Raw genomic sequence first — 26,349 nt, forward strand, 5'->3', positions numbered from 1 at the left:
GATTTCTTTTTCTTAATATATATATATATATATATATATATATATATATATATATATATATATATATATATATACACACACATATATATATGTATATGTATATATGTGTATATGTATGTATGTATGTATATGTATATATATATATATATATATATAATATTCATACGTATTCAATATATATATTGAAACTGTCTTCAGACATACCAGAAGAGGGCTACAGATCTTATTACAGATGGTTGTGAGCCACCATGTGGTTGCTGAAATTTGAACTCAGGACCTCTGGAAGAGCAGTCGGTGCTTTTAACCACTGAGCCATCTCTCTAGTCCTCCATGCTGATTTCTGGCATCATAATTAATCTTTTGGTGATATCAACATGAACAAGATATCCTTCCAAAAGGAATAACTGCTGCCCAATTCTTCTCCAAGAATCAGTGGGAGGGGCCTAAGAACATGGATCCCACTCGCCGGCCCCTGTCTTCTACCTTAGAAGGGGATTACACGATCATTTGCAGTCATAGAGCAAAGAAAGTAACAAACCAAGGCACTTACAAATCGTTTGGTGAGACGTCAGGTATTAAAGTTACAGCAGAACAGGTTTCAGACACGAATATTGACATTCTTCACCTTTGGACTTGTGAGAGCTAATGGTCTGCCAAGGGGATATATCAAGATAATTTTACATGGTTGTAGAAAGAGTGCTAGATACAGAAACAGGTGAGATATAGCTACTAAGGATAACCCATGAAGGGTTTGGTTACCCATCTGCAATACTCTTAACTTTCCACAGTCTGAAGTATCTGTAGAATTTTCATTGTGGATGTGGTTCATAAAAAAACCTAAGAGACTTTAATCATGTATAGCATTGTAATGGTGTGGTGGTTTGAATATGCTTGTTTCAGTAAGTGGCACTATTTGGAGGTCTTGTCCTGTTGGAGAGGGCGTGGCCTTGTTGGAGTAGGTGTGGCCTTTTTAGAGTAACTGTGTCACTGTGGGTATGGGCTTTAAGACCCTCAACCTAGCTTCCTGGAAGCCAGTCTTCTGTTTGTCTTCGAAACAAGAGGCTGAACTCTCAGCTTCTCCTGCACCATGCCTGCCTGGATGTTGCCATGCTCCCACCTTGATGCTGATGGACTGAACCTCTGAACCTCCATTAACCAGCCCCAATTAAATGTTGTCCCTTATAAGACTTGCCTTGGTCATGGTGTCTGTTCATAGCAGTGAAACCCTAACTATGACAAATGAAAACTGTTTTGTTTGTTGTTTTCCTCATAATAATTTAAGATAAATCATGCTGATTATTTTTGAAGGTTCAAACTTACCTTCTTAGTTTTGGTATAGTGAGTAATTGTCCTCCCCCTTTTTCCTGTGTTTCTGCTCTTTTCGTGTTTGGGGTTACTGAGATAAAATAAAGCTGAGTTGTAAAGCAAGTATTTAAAAATGTGCTTTCCTCATTTAATGTGAGGTTTTCTTGTATTCTTAAACCTCCTATCAGTTCATGGCCAAGGCTAAGCTTACATCTGTGGTCTTTTGCTTTAGTGCGGCCAATGTTCTGTGGAATGTCTATGAAAGTCAACTTCTTAATTTGTTTCCAGAGCAACAGCAGTTGTCCCACAATCAGGAGATGTTTGCTCTAACAGCTCCCTGTGTCTAGTAGCTAGGGAGGGAAGTCTTCCAAAACTGTGTTGGTTCACAGAGATAAGTGCATAAAACAAGATCCCCTACAAACACAGGGAGTAGCTGTAAGAGCCATGCCCTGGACCTTTGACTGGTTTTCTCCTTACAAATGAGTGGCTTGAAAGAGCTGCTTTAACATACAATAAGGACGCATGCACCACAATGTTCATAGCAGCCCTATTTATAATGGCCAGAAACTAGAAAGAGCCCAGATTCCCTTCAGTAGATGAATGGATACAAAAATTGTGGTATATTTACACAATGGAGTACTACTCAGCTATTAAAAACAATGACTTTATGAAATTCCTAGGAAAATAGATGCATCTAGAGAATATCATCCTGAGTGAGGTAACCCAGTCACAAAAGATCAGAAATAATATGTAGTCACTGATAATTGGATAATTGGAAAGCTCTGAATACCCCAGAAACAACTTGCAGGTCATATGAAGCTCAAGAATAACAAAGGCCAAATAGTGAAAGCCTCAGTCCTTCTTAGGAAAAAAAGTGTATAGCACCCTGTCAGAGTGTGGTACACCTGGACCTTAAATCATTAATAATCCAAGAGCTAAGAATATAGCCTTGTGGCAATTTTTGGTGTTCAAAGATCATTATGTTTAATCTATACACACCAAGGAAACTCTGACTGTTTCCATGTTACATTCTGTTCTACATGTACTTTATGCTTATGGTAACTAGTGGGATTTCAATGCATGCTATCAAACCTCTAAAAGAATTGCTAAAATGCTTTTAAAAATCTGTACCTGTCTCTTTTTAAATAAAGTTGTAAGGAAAAAAATAGACTTTAATGTAGGTCAACCATCAATGAATGCAGACACTGGAACATTATGTAAAAGTTAAGAATAGCTATCATTGTTAATAAATACAATGATAAACTTATACAAATTTGAAAAGCAGATTCACCTGAATTCTACAATATTGTGTCTACAAAAAAAAAAAAAAAAAAAAAAAAAAAAAAAAAGAAGAAGAAAAAGAAAAAGAAAAAAGAAAAAAAAAGAAAGAAGGAGCTGCTTCTTTGCAGCAGGGACTCAGAAATTCAGGATACACAGATCATCACAACGGGGTATATAGTGTGCAGAAGTGGCCTGTGAGGCTCACGAGAAGAAATAGAAAGCCAGGGAGGATAGTTCTGAAGAGCACATGGCTATTAGTGCTAGGAGAGCCAGTGGAGAAGAGGAGAGTGAGCCAAGCTGGGCTGGTGTGTATTTCCACTGCACTCCTTAGAGTGAACCCTTGGAGGAGGGCAGATTCCTGCCCGGTGCTTCTGGGGGTAGTTTTCAAAGGCTGACTTTGAAGGTCAGGCCCATGCGTCTTGTTTAATGGTGAGAAGATGATGCTGAGTCCACTGTGGGGATCACGGGAAAGCCTTCCTTTGGCCCCGTGAAGGTTGGTAGTAGATGAAAAGATTTACAAATTGAGTTCATGGATAAAGGGAAAAAACAACTCGGCAATTCACCCACTAGCCAAGCCTAATTCTGAAATTTTCATTTGCTTTTTAAGAAAAAGATGCATAAGAATGGGGGTGGGGTGGGGTGGGGTGAATTCTGGGGGAGGGGAACTGGGTAAATGGTTTTTAGACAAAACCTGTGGGTTTGGAGAAACACCACACAGCTGGAGTCCAAAGTTGGCTGAGCCTGCACAATGGATGCCGGATTACAGGTAATTGTCTCCAGGATGTCCCAAAGTACAGGATAACTTCCTGTGAAAAACCTGCATCCAAGTGCACTGGCCAATTTGTGGTTTCTTCTTTGCCAAGAGCTAGGAGAATTGAGATTTCTGGGATGGAACCAGAAGGAAGAGTCTTGGTCCTTGGAAGCTCCACACATCTGACAGACAAGGAGGTGTGACCTGAGTTCTCTGCAGTGACCTGTGCTGCTCCCTTACTTAGTCCTTTTAATTTAAAATTATCAACTTACCTGAACAGCAGGCATTAGCATGGCAGGACCCAGACTTGCTAACATAAGAAAGTTCGTCACAGAGTAACTGTGGGTGTCACAGATGCCCCAACTGTCTCCTTTGTTTTATGGAGTTGCATATCTTGCATGTCCTTTCTTAAGACTGCCTCCTAGCACATGTGAGTCATGACTGAACCCAGCCAGCTCCTGCTTCTGCACTGGCAAACCCCCCCTTTCAGGGACATCAACTGATGGACTCAAAACACGGAGTTCTGGCAGAATGCCATCCCAGCGGGCGCTGGCCTCTTCTGCTCGTGTTTTTACTTTCTTTGGGAAACTGTGTCTTGTCAGTTTAGCTTCTGTTCCTTGGGAACAGCCCCTGCCTCATTCACTTTCCCCACCAGACAATTTCATATCCATGAAGTACTGCTGGGTTTTCAGTGCTTTATCTCAAAACGTTGCCGTTCTCTTATTAGCATCTCTCGTGCAAAACCTAATAGTTTCCTTCATTGTTTGGACACCAATATGTGGTGAGGATCTATAGTCAAGATTTAAAGGGTTAATTAGTGATTAAAAAAAATTTCTGGAGGAAAGCCATAAAACCTGAGGCAGAACTGTTACTTAGAAAAATGACTATCTCACAAGGAGCATAATTCAATATATCTTACTTCTTCCTAGGCCCCCTCTCTAGCATCAAGCCTACCGTTGTCCTGCATCTTTATACAAACCACTGGCAGGTCCAACTATTCCCCACCTCCATTTTCTCTTTCTTGTTTGTGCTGTCTTGGGACTCCTCTCAAAATCACTTTCCACAATAAGCTTTAAGCAATGTATTGAAATGGGGCCTGGGATCCTTCCAATATTCTGTGTAAAGCACCATCAACCTGTTGTTCTCAGCATCCATCCGCACAGCCCATCACTGACCACCATGCTATTGAGCATTTCTCTACACTTTGTGCATTTTTGATTTTACGAGGCAGCATCAGTAATTGATTATCAGCCACAGTACCTGACATAAGACAGAGTTTCAGTTTGGCGTCTGCAAGAATGGGATTCGATTTACTTGCTGATTGTGTTTTGTTGTGGTGGTAGTGTGTCTTATGAAATACACAGCAAATTAACACCGTAATCCTTAAACAATTTTCTTGTTGGTAGGATGGTAGAAATATCTTGAGTTACATCTGAAGGAGGCTCTGTATTTATAATCACATCCGTTAATGAAAGGCCTCACGCTTTTCTGAAAAAAAAATCTGATTTCCAGGATGTTAGGAATTTGCATAATCAACTCATCTAAAATAGAAAAATAAAGAAGCCAAGATCCCAGTCACTCAAAGTAGAATCCTCACAAGATCTCAAAGGACACACAAGATAAAATTCCTTCCAAGATCCCAGGCACTCAGAGTAGAATCCTTGCAAGATCCCAGGACACACTGAATATAATTTTTACAAGATTCCAGGGATTCTTGCTCATGACTTGCTATTGACTTCCCAGGATATGCTCAACAATTTTGGACAAGGAGATTGTAATTTTATATTTTAAAAAAATGTGTGAATAAAGTAGTTTCATGAATGTCACCTTTTGTGGCTTGCTGTTGAGGCCAATGGAACTTTCTTTCAGATGCCAATAAGATTTTTCTGTTGAATGACGAGGAAATCAGTGGGCGGCTAACTTGACCTGCCTTAGGTGTTCAGAATGAGGCTGGAGTCAAGGCAGGAGGTCCTAGAAACCCTCATGCCCTTGCTTCTTAGGTACCCATTCCTGTGTGAGGACACAAAGAAATACAGGGATGGAAGACAGCTCCGGAGCCCAGGTGTTAGCATCAGTTTGATTAGCTCTCCCTTCTTTGGGGACTATTTCTCCCTAGTGAAGATTCAGCCACTGAGGCCAAGAGGTCTAGACAGTAGATTTATTTATTTCCCTTTGAACTAATTAGCTTAACTTTGTTCCCATGAGCACTGCATGGCCCATTAATCTTGGAACTCCAATGAAGATTAACTGGAGAGCTAATGATCATACACTCATTCATAGTCTATTGTGCATGTATTTCATGTCAAGCAAGGTTCCACTTGCGTTAGAAAGACTAGCGAGTCTCTGCCTGCTTCAGAGGGAGTTTATGTTTCAGGGGTGGGAGTGGGTGTACACACGGAGAGACTGGAGTGTAAAGCCTTCATTCTGGAGTCTGGCCTGTGTCAAGAACGTAAATGACTCCTTGGGTCAGGTGTTGTGCCTTAGGATTATAGCGCCAGAAAATGGGTTATCATCATTGTCACATATTAAGGAAGGAAACTGGGGCCTGGAGAAGCCAAGAAACAGGCCTAGGGTCATAGGACAGAGATAATATATCTCATCACCTGTTGATCATCAGATAGGCATTCCATCTCTCAGGTCTGTCTGCTTTCCTACTTGGCCTATCCATCAGCTTTGTGTGTGGCAAGGACAGAACTTGCTATGACCTGTCAAAGAGAGAAGGGTGACGATCAGGTCCTAGAGGGCAAGTAGTGCCTTCTGTCAGGCTGCTGTCATAAACACGCTGGCGTGGATGGCCTAAGAACAGGGCTTTGTTTGTTCCTGTTGAGGAGGGAGGGAGTCAGGGTGGGCTGTGGCTGAGTTCCAGGGAGGACCTCTGTTGCCTATCTTCTGATACCTCCCTTGCTTGGCAGAGAGACACAAGTCCTGTTTTCCTCATCTTATGAGGTCACTGATTCTATTATAGGACTCCAACCTTGTAAGCACATTCAAACTCGTTTCCTTTCCCAAAGCCTCTGACTTGCTAGCGATCTCTCACTGGGTCTGAGGTTGGACCTTCAGCATTTGGATGTGGAGCAGGAAAGAGAGAAACTTCATAAGGAGGAAGACTGATTAGAAAGAGCTTTGCAGAGTCCTTGAAGCCTGCTGAGAATAGTGCTTTTCCTCTGAGCTGAAGGGTAAGCCCAGGACACTCATGTGCTCTCTCAGACCAAACATCACAGGACTTTGTACACACTGTCTCCTTCTTCACCACGCCAAACAACAACCTTCTGGATGCTGCTGAGATCCAGCTTTACTGTACTGTCAGAGACATTCCCTGGCTTACAGGGAGATGTGTCCTGATGAAGCCATCGCGTGTTGAAGATGGTCATGTTCTAGTTAAACATAGCCAGCCAGCTCTAGGTCCTGGTTGAGTTCCCCATGGGAGGACAGACCTGACTGGAAACTGCAGCTGGTTCATGCTGCAGACAATTGGAAGAGCAGACCCATGCTGCTAGCCTGGGGAAAGATCAGTTCAGGTTACCACATCTACTGACTGCAGACCTGGTTAAAGTTGGGAAATTTCAAGTGGGACCATTGTATGTTGGGGACAAGACATATTCCCATAACTGCAGCTACTGCCATTGCTGCCTCTGGCCATGCAAAGCCCTCTCTCCCAGAGTTGACAAAGACTCCATTTCTACCCTCAGTTTCCTCGGGAGGCATTAGTGGGATCAATGGCATGAATGACTTACTCCTGAATTTTCTCCTCTCTTCTGGAAGAAACACAGGCTTCCTCAAGCCAGAGTGAAGGGGTAACTCTCTCCATTCTGCCCAACATACTTCCTCCTGGACACCTTGGCTAGTTTTATAGCAGGGAGATTAATAGTCGCTGGGCCTCTCACTGCGTCTTTGGCCCTGCTGATGGTGCCAGGTGGCTGCCTGAGCCGGGTCAGGTCACAGATGTGGACACATTGTACAGACTGTCCTCCTGCCTTGGGGCAGAAGCTCCTGTATTTTTAGTCCTGTTTGTCACTGCCAAGACAAGCAGCACAAGGACATGAGGGACAGTATTGCTGCCTTACGTGACAAGCATCTTGCTTCATGCTGCAGTAACATGCATCGGAGGTGCCCGCTTGTGCTGGAGGGAGGTGGGAATGAGGCTTTGCTTTGTCCAGCATCTGAAGCTCCCAAAAGTTGTGTTGGACATATTTTATTGGATAAACCAGCTTTGTGTTTATCTGAGGTGCACACACACACACACACACACACACATATTGTAAAAGTACAGTAGACATGACCACAGCATATTGTTTGAAGGTTTAAGTTTATCCAGTCACTCCCCATGAATGTACCTAGTGGAAATTCACTTTGAACATGTGTAGACTATTCTTCAAATGCTACGGAAGCAGTCATGAGAACCAGACAGTGATTAAGCAGAAGAAACCCTGTATGGTATTGGCTACATAGAGCTTATGTATTCAACTCATGTGCTCCTGAAGATTCTTTGTTATCCTAGATTTACTTTAGATATACCGATATAACCACAAGGTGCATATTTTACATATGCGCACATATATGCCCCTATACACATAGATCAAGGTTTGAAGAGGGAATGGTAGGTGTTTCTGAGCTACAGAGAAAACATTTGTAACTGGATTGGTGTGTACAAACACAAGAGAGGTGTGGCTGTGGTCGCCCAGTTGACTTTTCTCGCTCTTCCTCTGTGTGAAAGAAGTCTCACCGTCTAAGTCATAATGTTACAAAATGTCAAGAAGTTTCTAAACTCTTGGGTATGTGAGTAAAAGCCAACGAGGCTGTTCATTTTCCTTGGTGGTTTCTCATCACCATGGTAACTAAGTAACATCATTGCTTCTTCCATCCCTGCCCCAGTGGCTTGGCTCAAAGGCAGCCCCACCATGAACCCTCATTTAACACTACAAGGACTTGTCTGTCTTTTCCTCTGTCAGCTCAAAGACGCATGTATTTATTTTAGTACCAGTCACTGATGGTTGAATAAAGATCACCAGGGATTGACTCTCTAGTGCTGGGAAGACACAGGTCCATAAGACATTTCCATATGGAAAGTCACACAGCAAACCTTAGTGTCCTTCCTTGGTCTCTCAATCTTTCATCTCCAATTCTACCAAAATGGTAGCTGCGGGAGATGTCTCCTCCTACGGCCCTGTGGATTTCTCCCCTCCTCCAGCTCAAATGACCCTGGCCTCCATCGGCTTCTTCTTGAACCCTTAAGGCAGACATTAAGCCAACCACAGTGTGTTTTCTCATTGTTGCTCAGCTTTGAAATGAGACCACGGTATCTATTTCAGCCTGCCTCCACTGGGGCATTTATCACAGTGTGAGACGAGTCTGCTTTCTCCAGCTGTAATGAGCTTGTGAGTGAAGCGATTGTGCGTTATCAATTTTGGGCCCTCTGCATACAGATAGCCTTCAGCATGCCTTTGCTAAACTCGGTGGTTTCTGGTTACCAGCAACCTCTGGGTCATCCTTAGGGGTTCCTGATGGGTATGAATGCCTTGGGATGAAATTTTCTAAGAAACTTGGAATTAAATTTTGGGGTGATTTTGCCCATAACCATTTATGTTAATGTGTTTTAGTGTCTTTTTGTATTCGTAGTGAAAAATAAGTATTTCTTTGTTTTTCTCTTTACATGGGAATTCAGAATTTATGATCATTGTGCTATTAAATTCCTGTCTGCTGTATCTTATATATGTGCACACATATATACATAATTACACACACACACACATACACTGGTATATGTGTGTATATTCCCACATGCACATACATACACACATAGAGGTATGTGTGTATAAATTCCCACATACACACATATATACAGAGGCACATGTGTATATATTTATATGCACATACACACATGCACACACACATGTATACAGAGGCAAATGTGTATAGACTACTACATGCAAAATTTCACTGTGCAGAATTAATTGTCCAAGTTGTTTAATAACCTTCACTGTTCCTTCCTCAGAATTTCTTAACCAGCTCTCTTTCATGCCTGTCTTCTTGTGCCAGTGTGGAATGTGTCTCTTGGGTTCTACTCAAGGCACAGGTACCTCTCAGTGTCCATTGAGATTTAAGGGTGCGGTGCCTGATGATGTTTGTGATACATACATGTTATGAGCACCAGGGAGACATAACCAGCAGCTGTTGTTAATGAGCTAGATGGTCTCTAATAAGGGGGTGACAATCTGTATGAGGAACAGCAAAGTGCTCCCCAAATGAGAGCTAATGACATAGATGACCCACAAAGGAGAGTTTATAGAAGCAAGTACGAGATGCTACAGAGGGCATTGGGTGCATTCAGGGTTGGTGGTTTTTAATCCCTATCTTTTAAAATAAAACTACTAAGTAAATATGTGGTGAAAGCAACTGTAATGATTTACTTTGTTCAGGGAAATCAAGTCCAAATGCACCATTTCTCTAACATGTCTTTAGACTGACCCCTGACCCTCCTGCATCACAACGCCTGTCCAAAGGGTACTGGGATACTGAACAACCTCTTCAGTTGTATGTATCCCTCTAAGGTTACAGACAGATACAGACATAGATGTGCTCATAGATATAAAGACACCAAGAATCTGGAGGCATTATAGCCGGTGTTTTAGAACTAATATGCTGGCTCCATTATTTGCCCATGACTAATACATCAGTGTCCACTATGTTATTGGCAAGAACATTTTATTACAAGGTATAATAGATGTAACCATAGCAGAATATTGAAATATTTAAGTTCATGTAGCTACTCCTCCCAAATATTCCTACTGCATGTAAAGGCCTAGGTAAAATATGAAGGCCTAAGTAACTGTTACCTAGTTAGCCTGCCATCAGTAGGAAACTTTCTTATATGATTCTGCTGTCACTAGGAAACATTCTCATGCCCAAGTTGATTACATAGTTTATTGTTACCTGTGCCCTTGGAAACCAATCAAGATAGAATTCAGTAGAGCTGCTTTGTATGGTGACCCACAATAAGTTTGGACTGGGATCAACCACTCAGCTACACTTCCTGCACCTATATATAGGCTTTTATGGTGTTTGCCTTTATAAGATGTCCATTGGTTGAACCCCCAACATAAGAGAGAAACCTGCATCAAAATAAAAAATTGTTTGGAATTCCAAATTTATAGTACTCAAGTAAAGTTTAAGTTCCCAAGAGTTCTCTGGGGAACAAACATCTTACTTGGCAGTAAGAGGCATGCACGTGGGTAACTAACATCCTGGTCAACAAGTTAAGACATGAATGTTAGACAAGGCAAGTTCCCTGTCGTAGTTGACTATCTCAAACAATGGGAGCAGGATAAGAGTACAGCAAAGACATTTTCTGAGAAAAATCCCTTATCCCTAAATTCTGATTGGTGGAATAACTTGGCACAGATATTTGTAGATCTTAGGCTTAAAAAGCCTTGTAGCGTGGATATATCTCGGTGAGACCTCCATTTTCGGGAGGCAATGTGGGCCTCCATTTGTGGTGCCTGAACCAGGAACAGCTACTTCAAACCGGGCAAAGGCCTAAGGGTTTGAAAGAAAGACACAAGACCATTATCTGTGTTACCAGAAAGTTTACTCCATATTGAACTGCCACCTCTCAGGACAGTCTGCAGTCACTCACACACAGGTTTCAGTCTCAGTATTATACACTCAGGTAATACAGGGGAGGTATGCAAATTTCCTAGCTGCTGTAAGTCATTCCCTAGGGTGAAGTTTGTAAGCTGAGGCAGCTGGAGACAAGAAGGCCAGGTGTGGAAGTAGGCTTGTGACTGGGCCAATTACCATAGCAAAAAGGGGGCCTGTATCTCTCCCAGGGTGGAGGCATGCAAGTAGGCAGGATAGCTAACCCCAAGGGGATGGGAGAGTTGGCATGGTTGTTCCAACATTGTAGGACCTCAGGGTCATGGCTCTGAATATGTGCGGTGGCGCTGGTTGATCAGTCCTGGGGCTTCATGAACTATTACTGTCTGACTGAGATTGGTGCCTATGTGGTTTGTAAGACAATCTCTGGACCCCAGCAGTGTCATCCTCCCTTTGAACATATGTAGAGAATATATTTATGTGCTATCAAAGCAGTCACGGGAATTATACCATTTTCACTCAGAGGAGACTCTGCATGGTATTGAATACATAGAGCTCATGTACTCTGTCTGATTTCTGTTTAATGATGCTTTATTATCTTAGATTTACTTCAGATATCAATCACTGATCACTTTCTTCCTAATTCCACATAGCAAGTTATCATTCATCTTAATTCAGGATTGAAGTAGGCAAATGCAAAACCAACGTAATATAATGTATCAAAGAAGCAGGAAGGTGTCAAAGAGAATGAATGTTCTGTAGAATTCTATCAGATACTCGAAGGCATGTGGATCAGAATTTTTGAAACACAGACAGAAAATAAGGTACAGGACAAGGTCATTCAGGAACCTTCCTGAAGACTCTCATTCTGCTTTGTTAAACTCCCTCTAATTTATTCTGAATGTGTACCAACCAAAACCAAATTCCCAATCAGTTTATAATGGGCCCACAGTGGCTCTGGCAGGTTTCACTGTGGTGGCATCCCATGAATCCACTGAAGCCTTAGTTCTCTGCACATGCGTGCACATTTATTTCACTGTGCATACTGTCACACCAGAAAACACCAACCAGCATTGCCTGAAGTACCTCAGCTCAGGGTAGAGGCCCTTAGACATCATGAATCACAGTGTTTGGGTTTTGTTGGTTTTTGCTGCTGTTTGTTTGACTGTGCACACAGAGTTGTCTGCTCTCACAAAACTATAATCATTTCGTATTTTCCTCCCATGCCAGTAACAAGGTAGCATGCCTTTGGAGCATATTCCATCAGAAAACTTGATTTAACTCAAATGCCAATATGAGGGGTCACCTGGATTTCACTTAAAAGATTGTTAAATGAATTTTAGTTTGAGATTAAGACAAAATTCTAAAAAAATTTTTAGAAGTTACCATAAACATACTTCTTTTTATTTTTATTACTTTTTTTTTTTGGCATAAGGTGGCATCCTAAGCTTTGACAACTTTAAAATCAAAATATTGATCAATGCTGAAGGTACTGAAGACTCCCATTTGGGAATATCAAATATTCAGTCAAGATTTTACTTTTTATTCAAAAACCAAGCAGGCACACCTATCTCACTGGCATGGAAACTTGTTTTTATCTTTTAAAAAATAATATGTCGAAGAATTTCCTTATTTCCTTCACGTGGTTTTTGAGACAGGTTTCATGTATCCCAGGCTATGTGCTTGAATGTGCTTGTAGTCATGTTTGATCCTGAACTTACAATATTTCTGCCTCTACCTCCTAAGTGCTAGGATTAGAAGAAGATGCCACCACGCCCTGTTTATGTCACAGTAGGAACAGTTCTTAGTACATGGTAGACAGGTGCTCTACCAACTAAGTTGTATTATCCTAAAGACTTTTATTAAAACAAACCTCTTCGTAATCTATCACCATTAAGTATCTGGTTTGTATATTTATGTTATACATGTATAGACTACAGATGCATAAAAGTTTCTCTGGGAAAAAGGAGCCAGAGTGGGTACCTTTAAGATGCCTTGCCATCTGTTCTCTAGGAGGCTCTACTGAGCATCTGACTCAGACAGATGGAGACACCCACAGCCAAACAGTGGGTGGAGCTTAGGGACTCTTATGGAAGAACAGGAAGGCCCTGAAGGGACAGGAACACCACAGGAAGACCAAAAGAGTCAACTAACCTGCACCCCTGGGGCTCTCAGAGTCTGAACCATCAACCAAAGAACATACACAGGCTGGACCTGGCCTCCCTGGTCACATGTAGCACATCTGCAGCTTGGTCTTCATGTGGGTCTAGAACAACCAGAGCAGAGGCTGTCTCTAAAGCTGCTGTCTCTAAATGGGATGTGTTCTTCTAGCTGCCTTGTCTGGCCTCAGAAGGAGAGGATGTGCCTGGCCCCACTGAGACTTGATGTCTCTGGTGGAGTGATCCTGAGAGGGGCCTCCAATCTCACAGAGGAGAAGAGGAGGGGGCTGGAGGATGGGATTCTGGGGGGAGGGTGTCGATTTGGAGGGGTACAGCAATTGGGATGTAAAGTGAATACATAAAATTGAAAAAGAAGCCTTTTCAGTGTGACCTTCCAGTAGCTCTCATGTGTGGATCCAAACATGTTATTTTATAGAAAAGACAGAGGCTCGGGAAGCCCCAGCTATTCACTGAGGCAGTGATGGGCAGACATGATCCCAATTCTAATACCTACAATTGTCTACTGCATAATGTTGACAGCAGTTTAAAATGTGTGTGTGTCTGTCTGTCTATATACCTTGGTGTACAGGTAACTTAGGAAGCTAGAAGATGCTTTTGGATATGTGGAAGGTGGATTCTAAGGGCAGTTGTGAACCATTTGACTTGGGTGCTGGGAAGCAAACTCAGGTCCTCTAGGAGAGCAGCCAGTCCCCCTGACTGCCAAGCATCTACTGGCTACAGTTTTAAATCTTAACACTTAGAGGGGAAGGTGACAATGGTTCACTATGTTCACAGATACTAATCACTTTTTTTTTCCCGTACTTTGATTTCTCAATCATGCCGACCACAAGAACTCCCTTCACTTCAGTAGTTTGTGGAATGAGTCCGACGTGGCCAGTGTTACATCCCTGGGTCACAGATGGGCTCATTTCCCACCTGTTTTTCCAGGGTGTCCCTCAATACAGAGTTGCAGGCTAAAGAATCTTTGCTCTGGCATTTTAGAGTGTGCTATTCTACTGTGCTTTATTAATAATTTCTTCTATTTTTAGATGATAATTTTTTTAACCCTTATCTTCCTAACAAAGAGTCTGTGGCCACTGATCCCAGTCTATGACCCCGCACACTTGTCTCTCATTTGGGTGTGTTCAAGATTGCTGAAGTTTTCTTTCTTGCTAGCCCTCTAAGATCAGTCCTTTGACCTTATGAACTTTGGAGTTTCTTCTGTCTATAAATATACCTACCCCTCTCCTCTGGAGTGTTGATCAGTTTTGCTTTCTGACTTTGTTGCTAAGTGGAACTCTCTTGTCTCTGCTTTAGCAGTTTCTATAGACAGTCACAGAAGAGTCTGATTCTGTCCCACAAGTGTCTAGAACTCCATTTGTTTTTCTCAGTGTCTGTCCCTATTTCTTTTTTTATTCATATTAAACAATTTAATTTGCTTCATCGAAAACACCTCTCACTCTTTCTTCCTCATCTCCTTTGTGATGCTGAGACCCTGTCGGGATTTTATGTTTTCAGAAATTGTTATGGTGAATCCAGAAACTCAGCCTAGTTTGTTTGTTTGTCCCAAGTCCTATCCATTCCAAGAGCAGTGACTGCAGTTCACAGAGCTCATAATACCAGCTTGGAATCTGTCCCAAAACTTAGACTTGAATTAGTGCCTTCATGTTTGCAGACTCCTTGCCTGTTACCCAAATCACTGGTCAGACTTCTTTGGTCCTGTTATATCAAAGAGCTTTAAGTTGTAGCCTAGAGAGGCTTGAATATTGTATTTTCTGATATTATATTTTAAAATATCCAGAAAACATTAACCTATAGTTTCAACAGGAAATCACTTTTTTCATCTTGTCCTTTATGTTTATGGTCACGGTTTCCATGCCAACTGAATTGTCAGGAGCCCTGGGTCCTGCACTTGGTGCATACTGCCTGGGTGCTCCCCATCTCTGGGGTGCTAGAGAGTTCACAACTTAATTTTGGTCTCAAAACTGTCTCGCTCCCTTGGGCACCTATGCATACAGAATGCAGGGGTGAGTTTGATGCTCGAGTAGGCTCCAGTATAGACCCACAGTCTTCCAGTTTCTCCCCTGTGACTTTCCTTCCATCCCTTCTCACTTGTAGACCAAATTCTAGTACTGTTTAGTCCTCCTGTACTATGGGATAGCTCCTCGTGACTGTGCCACATGGGAAAACATCAAGAAACAAAAGAAAGCATTTAACACGGATTTCTCCACTGTTTGAACAACAAAGGTTCCTCCCTGCAAAGCGTGGGTCATCTTCCAGATCTTGGGTTCTGTGCTACATTGGGGTACTCAAAGACACATTTTGGGAATAGATTGTGCTTCTTGACTACTGAATATTTTGTTAACCTGATGCAGATACAACACACACACACACACACACACACACACACACACACACACACACTATCTCTCTCTCTCTCTCTCTCTCTCTCTCTCTCTCTCTCTATATATATATATATATATATATATATATATATATATATATATATATATATATATAGCAGGCCTAGAGCCTATGGTAAAGTATCAGCATTAAAAAGTAAAATGAAATCTAATCTTCTCACCTCTGCAATTAAGGCTTGGTCACCTCCAACCTATAGCAGCCTTTCTTGCCACCAGACTGTGGCAGTCTGTCTTCTCAGCTTTTTATAACCCTGTCCTTCTTTTCTTAAGATTACAGGTGAATGGCATATTTATTCTTTGAAGGCAGGGTTGAGAAAAATACTTTTTATTTCCCAATAAACATTCCGTATGTTCCATAAGAAAATTATAATTTGACTAATAGTTCTCACTGAGCCCACCCGACTTACACAAACAGGAACTCATTTTAGCATTTTTTTTCGCCTTAGGGAAATGATGAATTTGTTTAATAGATTGGTAATTATCTAGCTCAAAAGTGATCATTAGCATGCCTTTTTTGTTTGATTACTATAAATCACCAGAACCACAACCCATTAATCACCAGCTGCACGGAATACCTCTGCCCTGTCTGTCCTTGAGTAAGAGACTTCTAAACAATGCCATGCTGACATTTCCTTCCTGTTATACAAATATTCAACCAAGGCCACACTCCACACATGTCTGATTTCATATATTATATTTTATATTCTTTTCCTGATACAAACCTTTCTTAATGCTGTAGCTTTTATTATCTGAAGAATAGTTTCCCTGAGAGCCATGGTCTATATAGGAGTAATGCCCTTGGTTAGGGCTATGAGGGGGTCACCACTGAAGACGGCCTCATGAGCTGAGTCCGTGTTTATAAATCACAGGGTTACCTTGCATGTGGCCCTTGGATAGCTGATGCAAAGTGCCGATCTGTGGCCACACCTCCTTCCAAAGAGGAAACATGGTCAGAGAAATGAATTCTCCTGTGGCACATTCAGAGTGCATGTGTTACAAATGCTGCGCAGGAAGCATTTCTGAAATGTGTCAAGATGGCCGTGGCTGGGCTCAGTTGCCTGCTGAGGATTCCTGTTCAAGATCAACCTCGGTCCACTCTGTGAGATTCTGCCCAGTGCTGTCCCTGAATGAAGGCAATGATAAGGGACAAAGTCTCTGTGTGACAGCCTGCTACAGCCAGGGCTAATGTGCTCCTTTCTTTGTTCTCGGGTCTCCAGTTTACCGTGGCTTCTGGGCGGTCCTGCTGCTCCTGGGGGTCGTGGCGGCCTTGACGGCGAGCTTTCTGATCATCTGTGCAGCCCCATTTTCCAGTCACATCCTGTACAAAGCTGGAGGAGGCTCTTTCATTGCCTCAGGTAGGTGCAGCATCCAGGGCGTGGTTTCTGGCCATGTTCCCTCTCGTTTTGTTTTAGACACGGGTCTCGAGTTTGAACTTTTATTAATTGCAATACCATGATGCGCAGATACTGGAGGTCTTGCCTGCTCGCTACATGGCTGGTACTTTCTCCAAACTTCACGTTTCCCACGAGCTGGCGTCCGTTGTCTGGTAAATGCAAACACCGTGTAGACAAAAGTAGACATGCAGACAAATATAAACACTGAGGTTAATGGTTCACCCTGATGTCTGTAAGGGGTAGTTGTCTATCTTTTTTTTTTTTTTCCATCTGTGATGTGTCTTCTATACCATACTATGTAAGTAGAAAGCTGATGCTGACAATGACAACATTTCTGGAGTGGTAGACAGTGTCTCAGGGTTCCTATTGCTATGAGGAGACATGGTGACCAGAGTCAACCTGAGAAGGAAATGAGATGACGTCACTTACATGTGAGAGCCCAAGCTCATCTCAGAAGACAGGAAAGGAAGTAGATACGATGCGGTGCTGCTTGCTGACTTGCTCCCCATGGCTTGCTTAGCTTGCTTTCATATATAACCCAGGACCGCTGGTCCACGGGGTAGTATCACCCAGAATGGGGTAAGCCTTCCATATCAAATAGTAATTAAGAGAGTGCCCTACAGATTTGCCTATAGGCTGATCCCATGTTGGCATCTGTTCAATTGTGGTTTCTTCTTGTTGGGTAACTCTAGCTTGTGTCAAGCAGACAGAGAACAAAAACACATCAATGGCAACAACAGCAGCAGCAGCAGCAGCAGCAGTAGGAGACCAACAGCACACAGGGACTTGAGTAGGCACGACTGACCATGGTAGTGCTAGATTCTGAGGTTCTGAGATGAGAACATGGTGTTTCTATGTGAGACCACAATGAAGGCTATGAGCACAGAACTGACAGGTAGCTCTACTGTCTTTAGGATCATTGTGTGGCAGCCCCATGATGCTGTCCTTCAATATAATCAATGATCTGTTATTAATACCCTGTTTACATAACCCGGTGCTTAGCTCTTCACAGTAAAGATAATGAACAGACATGGCTCCAAGCCTGACACAGCATCATTCTGAAGAACGGACTGTTTGATTGAATCTGTCCTTTTCACCCTGTATTCTGATGCCTTCCTTTGGTTGGATGCATCTGCTAGAGCTCACGGCTGTTGGATCTTTTCCCATCTTTACTGAGATCCCACATAACATTCAATCCACCGTCTTTATGTAATTCAGTGGAATTTTTATTACATTCATGAACTTGTACAAGCATTATCACTTTCTGATTTCAGAATATTTTAATCATATTGCAAGGGAACCCTCATCTTCCCTGTACATGAAACTACTAATCTACCCATTTCTTTTTTCCCCCCAGTATTTGGGTACACTTTATTTTTATATGGAGTAACATTCTGCTATATTTCACTTCATTTGTTTTTTTGAGAAACTGATAACAAAGGGGGGGGCTGGACGTCATCTGAGGGGATCTAAATCTTGCAGTGGTTTTTTTTTTTTTTTAGTGTTTTTTTTGTTTGTTTTTGCAAATAATCAAGTCATTTTGACCCAAATCCAGCATAACAGCTTTTCACCAATTTCCTACTTAAGACAACTAAAATTTACAATCATGTGGCAGTATAAATTTTAAAATTACAATTCGTACAACTTGACAATCAATATGGACGTTTTATGTAAAGAATATTCCATGGTTTTTGGAAGAGTTTTGTTTTAATGCCATTTTCCTCTAAGCCAGTATAAAGCCCATTGTAAAAGTTAGTAAAATAGGTGATTATGAGAACAGATTAATTCATGTTCTTGATGGCACAGTTACAAAACATGTGTGCATGATTTTGCAAGAATATAAAGGACATTGCCTGAAATAAAACATCAAGGTTCATTGTATTGTTCAGGGCAGGAAATGTCATGTGTTCAGAGATAAGCAAAGTTAACATTTCACTAGAAATTTCTATCACAAAATGCAGACTTTAAGCAACGAGGATGTCACCAACTCCTATTAAAATTGAAAACTATGGAGAAGAGCTTTAAAAATCTTACCTCTGCATATCACCAATAATGTAACAATTGTATCCTTTCAAAGTTACATGCTATAGTATAGGAGAACCCTGAGAAACAGGAGCTGCTTTTCTTGCCCTAGGTTCATCATCCAGGACTGATTTCCTTATGTCGTGTGGACTGCAGAATTGCACTGAACTGAGCTTAGAATACTTCATCTAGTTGGGTTTCACAAATTTCAGAATGAGGAAATTTTCGGTCTACGTATGGGCTGAAGGTTCCAAATTCCCACTCTTTCTGGGGCGCCATTGCTTTCTTGTCTCTCTCAGGTCGCCTTTCTCCTCTACTGTGCTCTGCCAGGCACAACAGGTGCAGCTTGGTGTCAGGGTAGTGGAGCCAATTCACCCATGCCACAAACAGCAGTGAGTATTTATTTGGGTAGATGAGTCTTAGGGAAGGGCACAGCCGAATTCCAAACGGCCATTTGGGGGCGTGTGCACATACAGAGGCTCTTTGTCATCAGCAGAAGCCTGTGCGGGGCATTCCATGCTTGACAGGGGTACACTGAAGCTGTAGCTGTTGGGTGGGCAAAGGGTTGGTCCATGACATCTCCGTGCTGTGCCAACTCAAGGCAGGGCCCGGAGAGCAGTGTGGCCTCGCCCTGTACTTGGCCTCCTTGGGCAGAAAAGACTGGTTTGGAAGACTGTCTGTGGTTTCTTTTCTATGGAAGCTCGAGTTACCGGTACTTTCTTCCTCAGAAATCACATTTATTTCTGCATGTGAAAGGAACACCCACAGCAACCTCATACTGAGATGCCCCTATATGCAGGAAGAAGAGGTTATCACAGAAAACAGAAGCCACTGGGTTTAGCTCAGAGGCTCCTTTCCCTCTGCCTGAGACTGAGCATCAGGTTCTCCAAACCTTGTTCCAGCCACACTCTTCCATATAAAGAACAGGAGAAAGTATGTGGGGAGGTCCTGATCAGAGGAGGTGACATGAGACCAGAACAGGAAGGGATTAGGAAGGACCCTGCTCTCAGGAGAGGCTCACAGGTCTCTTAGCTGCACCAGCTGCCCAAGTGCTTGCACTACCAGAGTCTGTGAACAGCACCTATCTGTCAAACACAGAGCACTCTGTATGAGACCGGCTGGGAATCAATACATATGTGGCTATGGTGGCTTTGCTAAAGTCACTTTCAGACATGACTTCCCTACAGGGCAAGATGTGAGTAGGCTTCCAGAGTGGGCCGGAGTGAACTTCTGAACAGGAAATGAATATTTCCCAAAGCCCAGGGTTCTGTTTTCCCTCTGAGCACTCCTGTGCCAAACTCGGCTGAGGAAAGAATGCTGGACAGAAGCCGAGTCCAGATGTGTGCCTGCCTCGTGGCTGCTCTTCTGCAGAGCTGGAGTTCAGACACCTCCAGTGCAGCCTTATCAAGGGAACATGACCTCCCCGCCCTCTTGCTCCTTCCAACGGTGCATCCGTGATACCTTTGGTTGGCTATATGTGAGGCCACACCTACACATGCCTCCTGAGTGCGGGTTCTGGTACATGAGGATGCTTTCCTAAATCGCACGTCCTGCTATCCCAGCTCTGACATTACACACAAATGCCACATAGTAGCTAAAGGAAGTCAGCCTCACCCAACCCTATACAGGAAAGATTGGTGGAAATTTTTATATTTTTCATTAACTAGTTAATTTACTTTACATCCCAACGATAGCTTCCCCTCCCTCCTTTCTCCCCACCCATTCCCTTCCCAATGCCTCCTTCCTTTCTTCTCAGAAAAGAAGAGGCCTCCCATGAATATCAATACCCTATCAAATTGCAGTAGAACTAGGAGTATCTTCTTCTAGTATGGCTAAAATAGGCAGCCCAGTCTAGGGAAAGGGATGCAGAGACAGGTTCAGAGTCAGACACAGCCTCTGCTTCTGCTGTTTGGGGTCCCTTGAGAAGGCCAAGCTGCACATGTGTTATATATGTCCCGAGGACCTAACTCTGTCCTATGCATGCTCCCTGGTTGGTGATTCAGCCTCTGTGAGCTTCTATGGACCTAGGTTAGCTGATTCTGTGGGTTTTCTTGTGGTGTCCTTGACCTCTCTGGTTCCTACAATCCTTCCTCCCCGTCTTGTGCAAGATCCCCTGAGGTCTGCCCAGTGTTTGGCTGTGAGCCTCTACATCTGTTTCCATCAGCTGCTGAGTGAATCCTCTCTGATGACAATTATGAAAGGCTCCTGTCCCTGTCATATCATGTAGGCAGGGAAAATTACAGGTTGAAGGTTTTGTGGCTGGGTTGGAAGTCTTGCATGGTTATAAGAGATAACCATTTCTGGTTCCATATTCTTCACTGTTAGGAGTTTTAGTCATAGATTCCTGGGAGTTTCCATTGTCCTAGCTTTCCAGCATATGCCAGAGATGAGCCCCACTCCACTTGATTCCAGTTCTCTCTCCCTCTGTCCTCCCCATGCCTGATCTCCCCTGTACTTCTACTAACCTCTTCTCTCACTCAGGAGATTCAAGCATCCTCTCTTGGCCCTCCTCATTGTTTAGATCCTTTGGGTCTGTAGATTGTAGCCTGACTATCCTGTGTTCTGTGTCCACATGCTTGTCTTTCTGGGTCTGAGTTATGTCACTCAGAATGATCCTTTCTATTTCCATCCACTTCCCTGATAATTTCATGATGACCTTGTGTTAACAGCTGAATAGTTTTCCATTGTGTAAAACAGCTACATTTTCTTTACCCATTCTTCATTTGATGGCCATCTTGGTTGTTTTGAGTTTCTGGCTATTATGAATAAAGTTGCTATGAACATAGTTGAATAAGTTCCTTGTGGTATGATGGGGAATCTTTTGAGTATATGCCCAGGAATGGTGTAGTTGGGTCTTAAGCAAAATTATTCCCAGTTTCTTGAGAAAATGCCAAATTGATTTCCATGGTGGCTGTACAAGTTTGCACTCCCACCAGCAATGGAGTGTTGGAGTGTTCCTCTTGCTCCACATCCTCACCAGCATGGGCTCTTGCATAGGTTTCTTTTTTTTCTTTTTCTTTTTTTTCTTTTTTATCTTAGCCATTCTTATGTAGAATCTCAGAACTGTTTTGATTTCAATTTCCCTGATGAGTAAGGATGTTAAACATTTCTTTAGGTGCTTCTCAGCCATTAGAGATTCCCCTAATGAGAATCCTCTGTTTAGATCTATACCCCATTTTTAAATTCGGTTATTTGGTTTGCTGAAGTCTAATTTCTTGAATTCCTTATGATCTTTGTATATCAGCCCTCTGGTCCGATATTGGGTTGGTGACGGTCTTTCCCATCCTGTGGTTTTGGTTTTGTTAGTGGCGGGGCCATCTGCAAAGATTTCTATTTTAAAAATATTTAAATATTCCTCCTGGTGGTTCTGCAGGTGGGGGGTGGGTGGGAGACAGAGACAGAGGCAGAGACAAAGAGAGACAGAAAGAGGGACAGAGAGACAGACACAGAGAGAGACAGAAACAGAGACAGTTTAATGTGGGTAGCATGCTTTTTGAAGCCCTTTCTGATGAAAACCACATAGCATACGTGGCATCACTCTGGAAAAAGGGAACCAAAGCCCCACAGAAGGATTCCCTTCCCGAGAGGATCCTTTCAAACTGTTCTTGAGTCAGAATCCTCGCAGCAGCAGGAACAGGTGTGGAGGTGTGACTCATGAGTGTTCCAGAGACCTGCACTCCCACCCACTATGGAGTGTGTGTCCTTGCTGGGGACAGTCTGGACCACGGCACATCTAACACCCAAAAGACTGGCACAATGTTAATTTGGGGCATTTTTTATGGCAAACCCTGAACTTCAGGGTGGAAGGGTGCTTGTCATAGCTTCAGCGTCCCTCTGAAAACTGTCACTGTTCTGAGAACTGTTTCTAAAGCTTTTATCTCAATATGTTGGTAACTAACCATTCCCTGCAGGGGCTTCAGATGTGCCAAACAGCAGGGGTTTTGCTGGTCTTTATGCATGTGTCTTGTCTAGAGCTGGGCTTCCTTCCACATACCTTATTTTTTCCAGAGGTTGTGTATCCCTTATATCTCCTTACTGGGATGGGAAGGGATCTTGTGCCCTGCAAATACTCTTTATCATCCCAGGTTTCCCCTAAATAGTCACTTTGCTGAGAATCAATGAGTAGTAAGTTGTCGAGGAATACAAAATTTGGTTTTTTGTTTTTTTTTTTTGTTTTTTTTTTTTACTAACTTTTATAACTTCTTACACTTTCCCACCTTGTTAAAGTCTGCTTCATTGGGAGCACATTTCAGTATGAATTCATTGGGACAGCCATATTGATCTACTTTAAGAAGCTGCTCTACAAATAATTTTTACTTCCTATAGTGAGAGTGCTGGTGATGAGGGGCAGGGAATTTGATTAACTAGATAGGTAAAGCAGAAAACATCCTCTACATGGATGAGTTCAAGCCTGGATTGGTTTGTGTTTTTCAAATAGCCACGGCGATGACACTGAGGGGTGACTGCTGCCATCTGGTGGACACCTGTGGTAAAACATGAGAGGCAAACTAGTTTCCAAGTCATTATTGATTCTTAACAATAATGGAACAACCCTTTCACAGAGGTCGCCTTAGATAGTCAGAAAACACAGCTCGTAACAGTAGCAAAATTACCATTATGAAGTAACAAGAAAAATAAGTTTATGGTTGGGGGGGTCACCACAACATGAAGAACACATCCCAAAACTTGGTGGTTGAAAGTAAAATCACCCTTTGGGTAAATCACCCTTGCAACTCAAATGCTTGTAGAGAATTCTCTGTTAATTCTCATTTCTCAGCACGGTTCATTGTATTGAACACATGAATGTTTATGATGGAAATTATCATACGTGTGTGGGAGCCCTGTGCATCATATAGAGGTTCAACTGACCATGTAAAATCACTTCTTCAGGGAATGGAAGAAAACAAGCAGCCAGAGGATTTGAGAAGTGGAAGGGTGTTGTGTGCATTAGCGAATGTCAGGTAGATGGGCAAACTGATTACACGTGCAAGAGCAGGACTAACTTGAAAGGCCGCAGAAACAGCAGAGGAGAAGCCTCAGAAAATGAATGGAAAAGGGGCAAGAGCGCTGGGAACCATGTATCAGTTTTTTCCAACTTCCAGAGCAGGATACGTTCAACAGAGCATCATCTGATTCTAAGAGAACACAATAGCCTATTAGTGAAAAGAAGAAACAACAAATTATTATAAAACACAATTCAACACACTTTAAAGGACATTTAGCTTGTTTGCCTCGAAAAGTAGTCTTGGTTTTAATGAATGCAATTTTTGTGAAATTACTTGGGAAATGCATTAGAAAATAATGAGAAGTATTATCATCTAGCAAATGTGCAATTGGCAGATTTCCCCTTTCCCTTCTTATAACATATAGAGGATAAAATAGATGTGCTGAATTTGGCAGTGGAACTAACAGTGAGAGGGGTCAGCTTGTGTGAGTCCCCACTGCAAGGGCACACACATCTTGTGGATGTACACTGAGGCATCAGACGCCAACATGTTTAAGGTACTCAGGATGTCATTAAATTGCATGACATCAGGCTTGTAAATATGGTATTTTAAGATGATAAAATTTAGTATGTTAATTTAAAATTTAACTGGCTGTAGGAGGGGACTTTCAAATGCCATCCCAATCGTTGCCTGTTCTCAGGCAGCCCCGGGTCACCTAGTTCTTTCTCTTAGCTGTAAATATTAATATTTTCAACCAAAGGCTAGAAGTGGTCCTTAAACATTGGAGAAGCCCATCTCCTTCTACAGGAATCGCAGCCAAATGAGTACAAACCATAAGTAATGTTCTGATTTCTCGGTCAGAGGCTAGTTCAAATGTGTTTTACAATTCTGTCTCGTATTTCATACTGGTTAACATGTTATTTTATGTCCTCCAAATCTGAATCATTTTTAAATGAAGGACTCCAGAACAACTAACCACAAAATGACCCCCCACGCTACAGACTTTAGATGACATAATTGTTCAATTTCTCCAACGAACGACCATCGAGAGCTCTGCTTAGAGGTCAGAGTATAGAATTTAGGTTGTATTCTGTTCCTTTTCAAGAACTGGGTTCTCATTTGGGCTGAGCCGGGAAGGAGGGGTGTTGGGATTGGAGAGAAGCTAATTCAGCTCCTGGGTCACTTTGTCAGTTTGCCAGGATATTCCATAACAGAGTTTATTGATATGCCCCCCATAAAGCTATTTGGCCTAGGAAAATGCTATTTCAAATCTCTATGCATATAGCAAGATAGCACATAACAATTCATTTACTGTAGATATAATTTGTAACAGTTCATACCTAGAATTTCTCAAATGTTCGCATGCAGATGAATGGATAAACAAGCTGGTAGACAAGCTGGGTCTTACTCCTACCATGAAATATTACAGGGGGCAAAAGTTGTAGATTCTTGGTGAAGTATGCCAATAGAACCCACGGGCTGTAGGGCCTTCACGTGTAAGGTCTTCTGAAGTTTAATTCACAGTGAGACATACTTGGTAGCGGGGGACTGGGGTACTGAAAGGGCATGACAGATTTCCACATGTGAGAAATATATTGTGGCTTCCTGGTGTTTACTTTTCTTTTCAAAAACACATACACTTACACTTTAAAAGAATGAGAAAAACACAAACAGCAAATTAGAAGACACACCAAAGTACCAGAGTCTAACTTGGGGTGGGGGCTAAGTTACTAAATGTTTACATGAAGATTGTTTTAATGTCTTCAAAACCCCTTCTTGCCACAGAAACAAAGGCCATTTGGTGTTCTCTTATAGACCCAAGGAAGGTACTTGTGACACAGCCTCATGATGAAGTCACTGCATGATGAGTCATGGTTTCCGCTACCAAATGACAGTGGGTGACTCACTTTTCATCGTTTATTCTGGGAGTACTGGCTACGGAAAGCTTCTCTATTGGTGGTCTCCCTAACAGGCGCATGAGCCCAGATTTTTGTTTGGTTTTGTTCGTAGTGGAACTTTTTATGATAACCTCAAGATAGCTCGCTTTGAGAGTTGTTCTCTCCGGAGCTTCTGGGAGTGTGTTCCAGACTAAAGTGGTTGTGTTTGGTCTTGATGGACATCTAGCTACTGTAGATCTCTGTTTATATCCCTTCCTCCCTCTGTCTTCCCTATTCTCCCTCTCTCCACCTCCCATTCTCTCTCTCTCCTTTATTCCCTCCTCTTCTTTCTTTTGTGGAGTGTAGATATGGCTCTATATTTCTGATTGGTCTGATAACTCACTACATCACCAAACTTGAATTTGCAGCAAACCTCCTGCCTCAGCTTCCAGTGCTAGTATCAAGCACGGGTCATCCTGCATTCTTAGGTCTCATTTCCACCTCAGAAAGAAGTCACAAGCTAACCTGAGCCAATCAGCCCCAGCTTTGCGATGCTGAACTCCTGGTTCTCTGTACAGGTTCCTGTTAGATTTTGCCC

General features: G+C 42.4%; 1 protein-coding gene across 1 annotated transcript in view; it reads left to right on the forward strand.

Annotated features, from left to right (window-relative positions):
* Nucleotides 1–26,349, forward strand: part of TMEM182 (transmembrane protein 182) — a 51,538-nt gene that overhangs the window by 15,029 nt on the left and 10,160 nt on the right. The window contains exon 4 of the mRNA XM_080917021.1: nt 16,730–16,867. Within this exon, the coding sequence (XP_080773147.1) occupies nt 16,730–16,867 (138 nt within the window). The remainder of the gene's footprint in view (nt 1–16,729; nt 16,868–26,349) is intronic.

Source organism: Micromys minutus (assembly GCF_963924665.1).
Source record: "Micromys minutus genome assembly, chromosome: 5".
Lineage (NCBI taxonomy): Eukaryota > Metazoa > Chordata > Mammalia > Rodentia > Muridae > Micromys > Micromys minutus.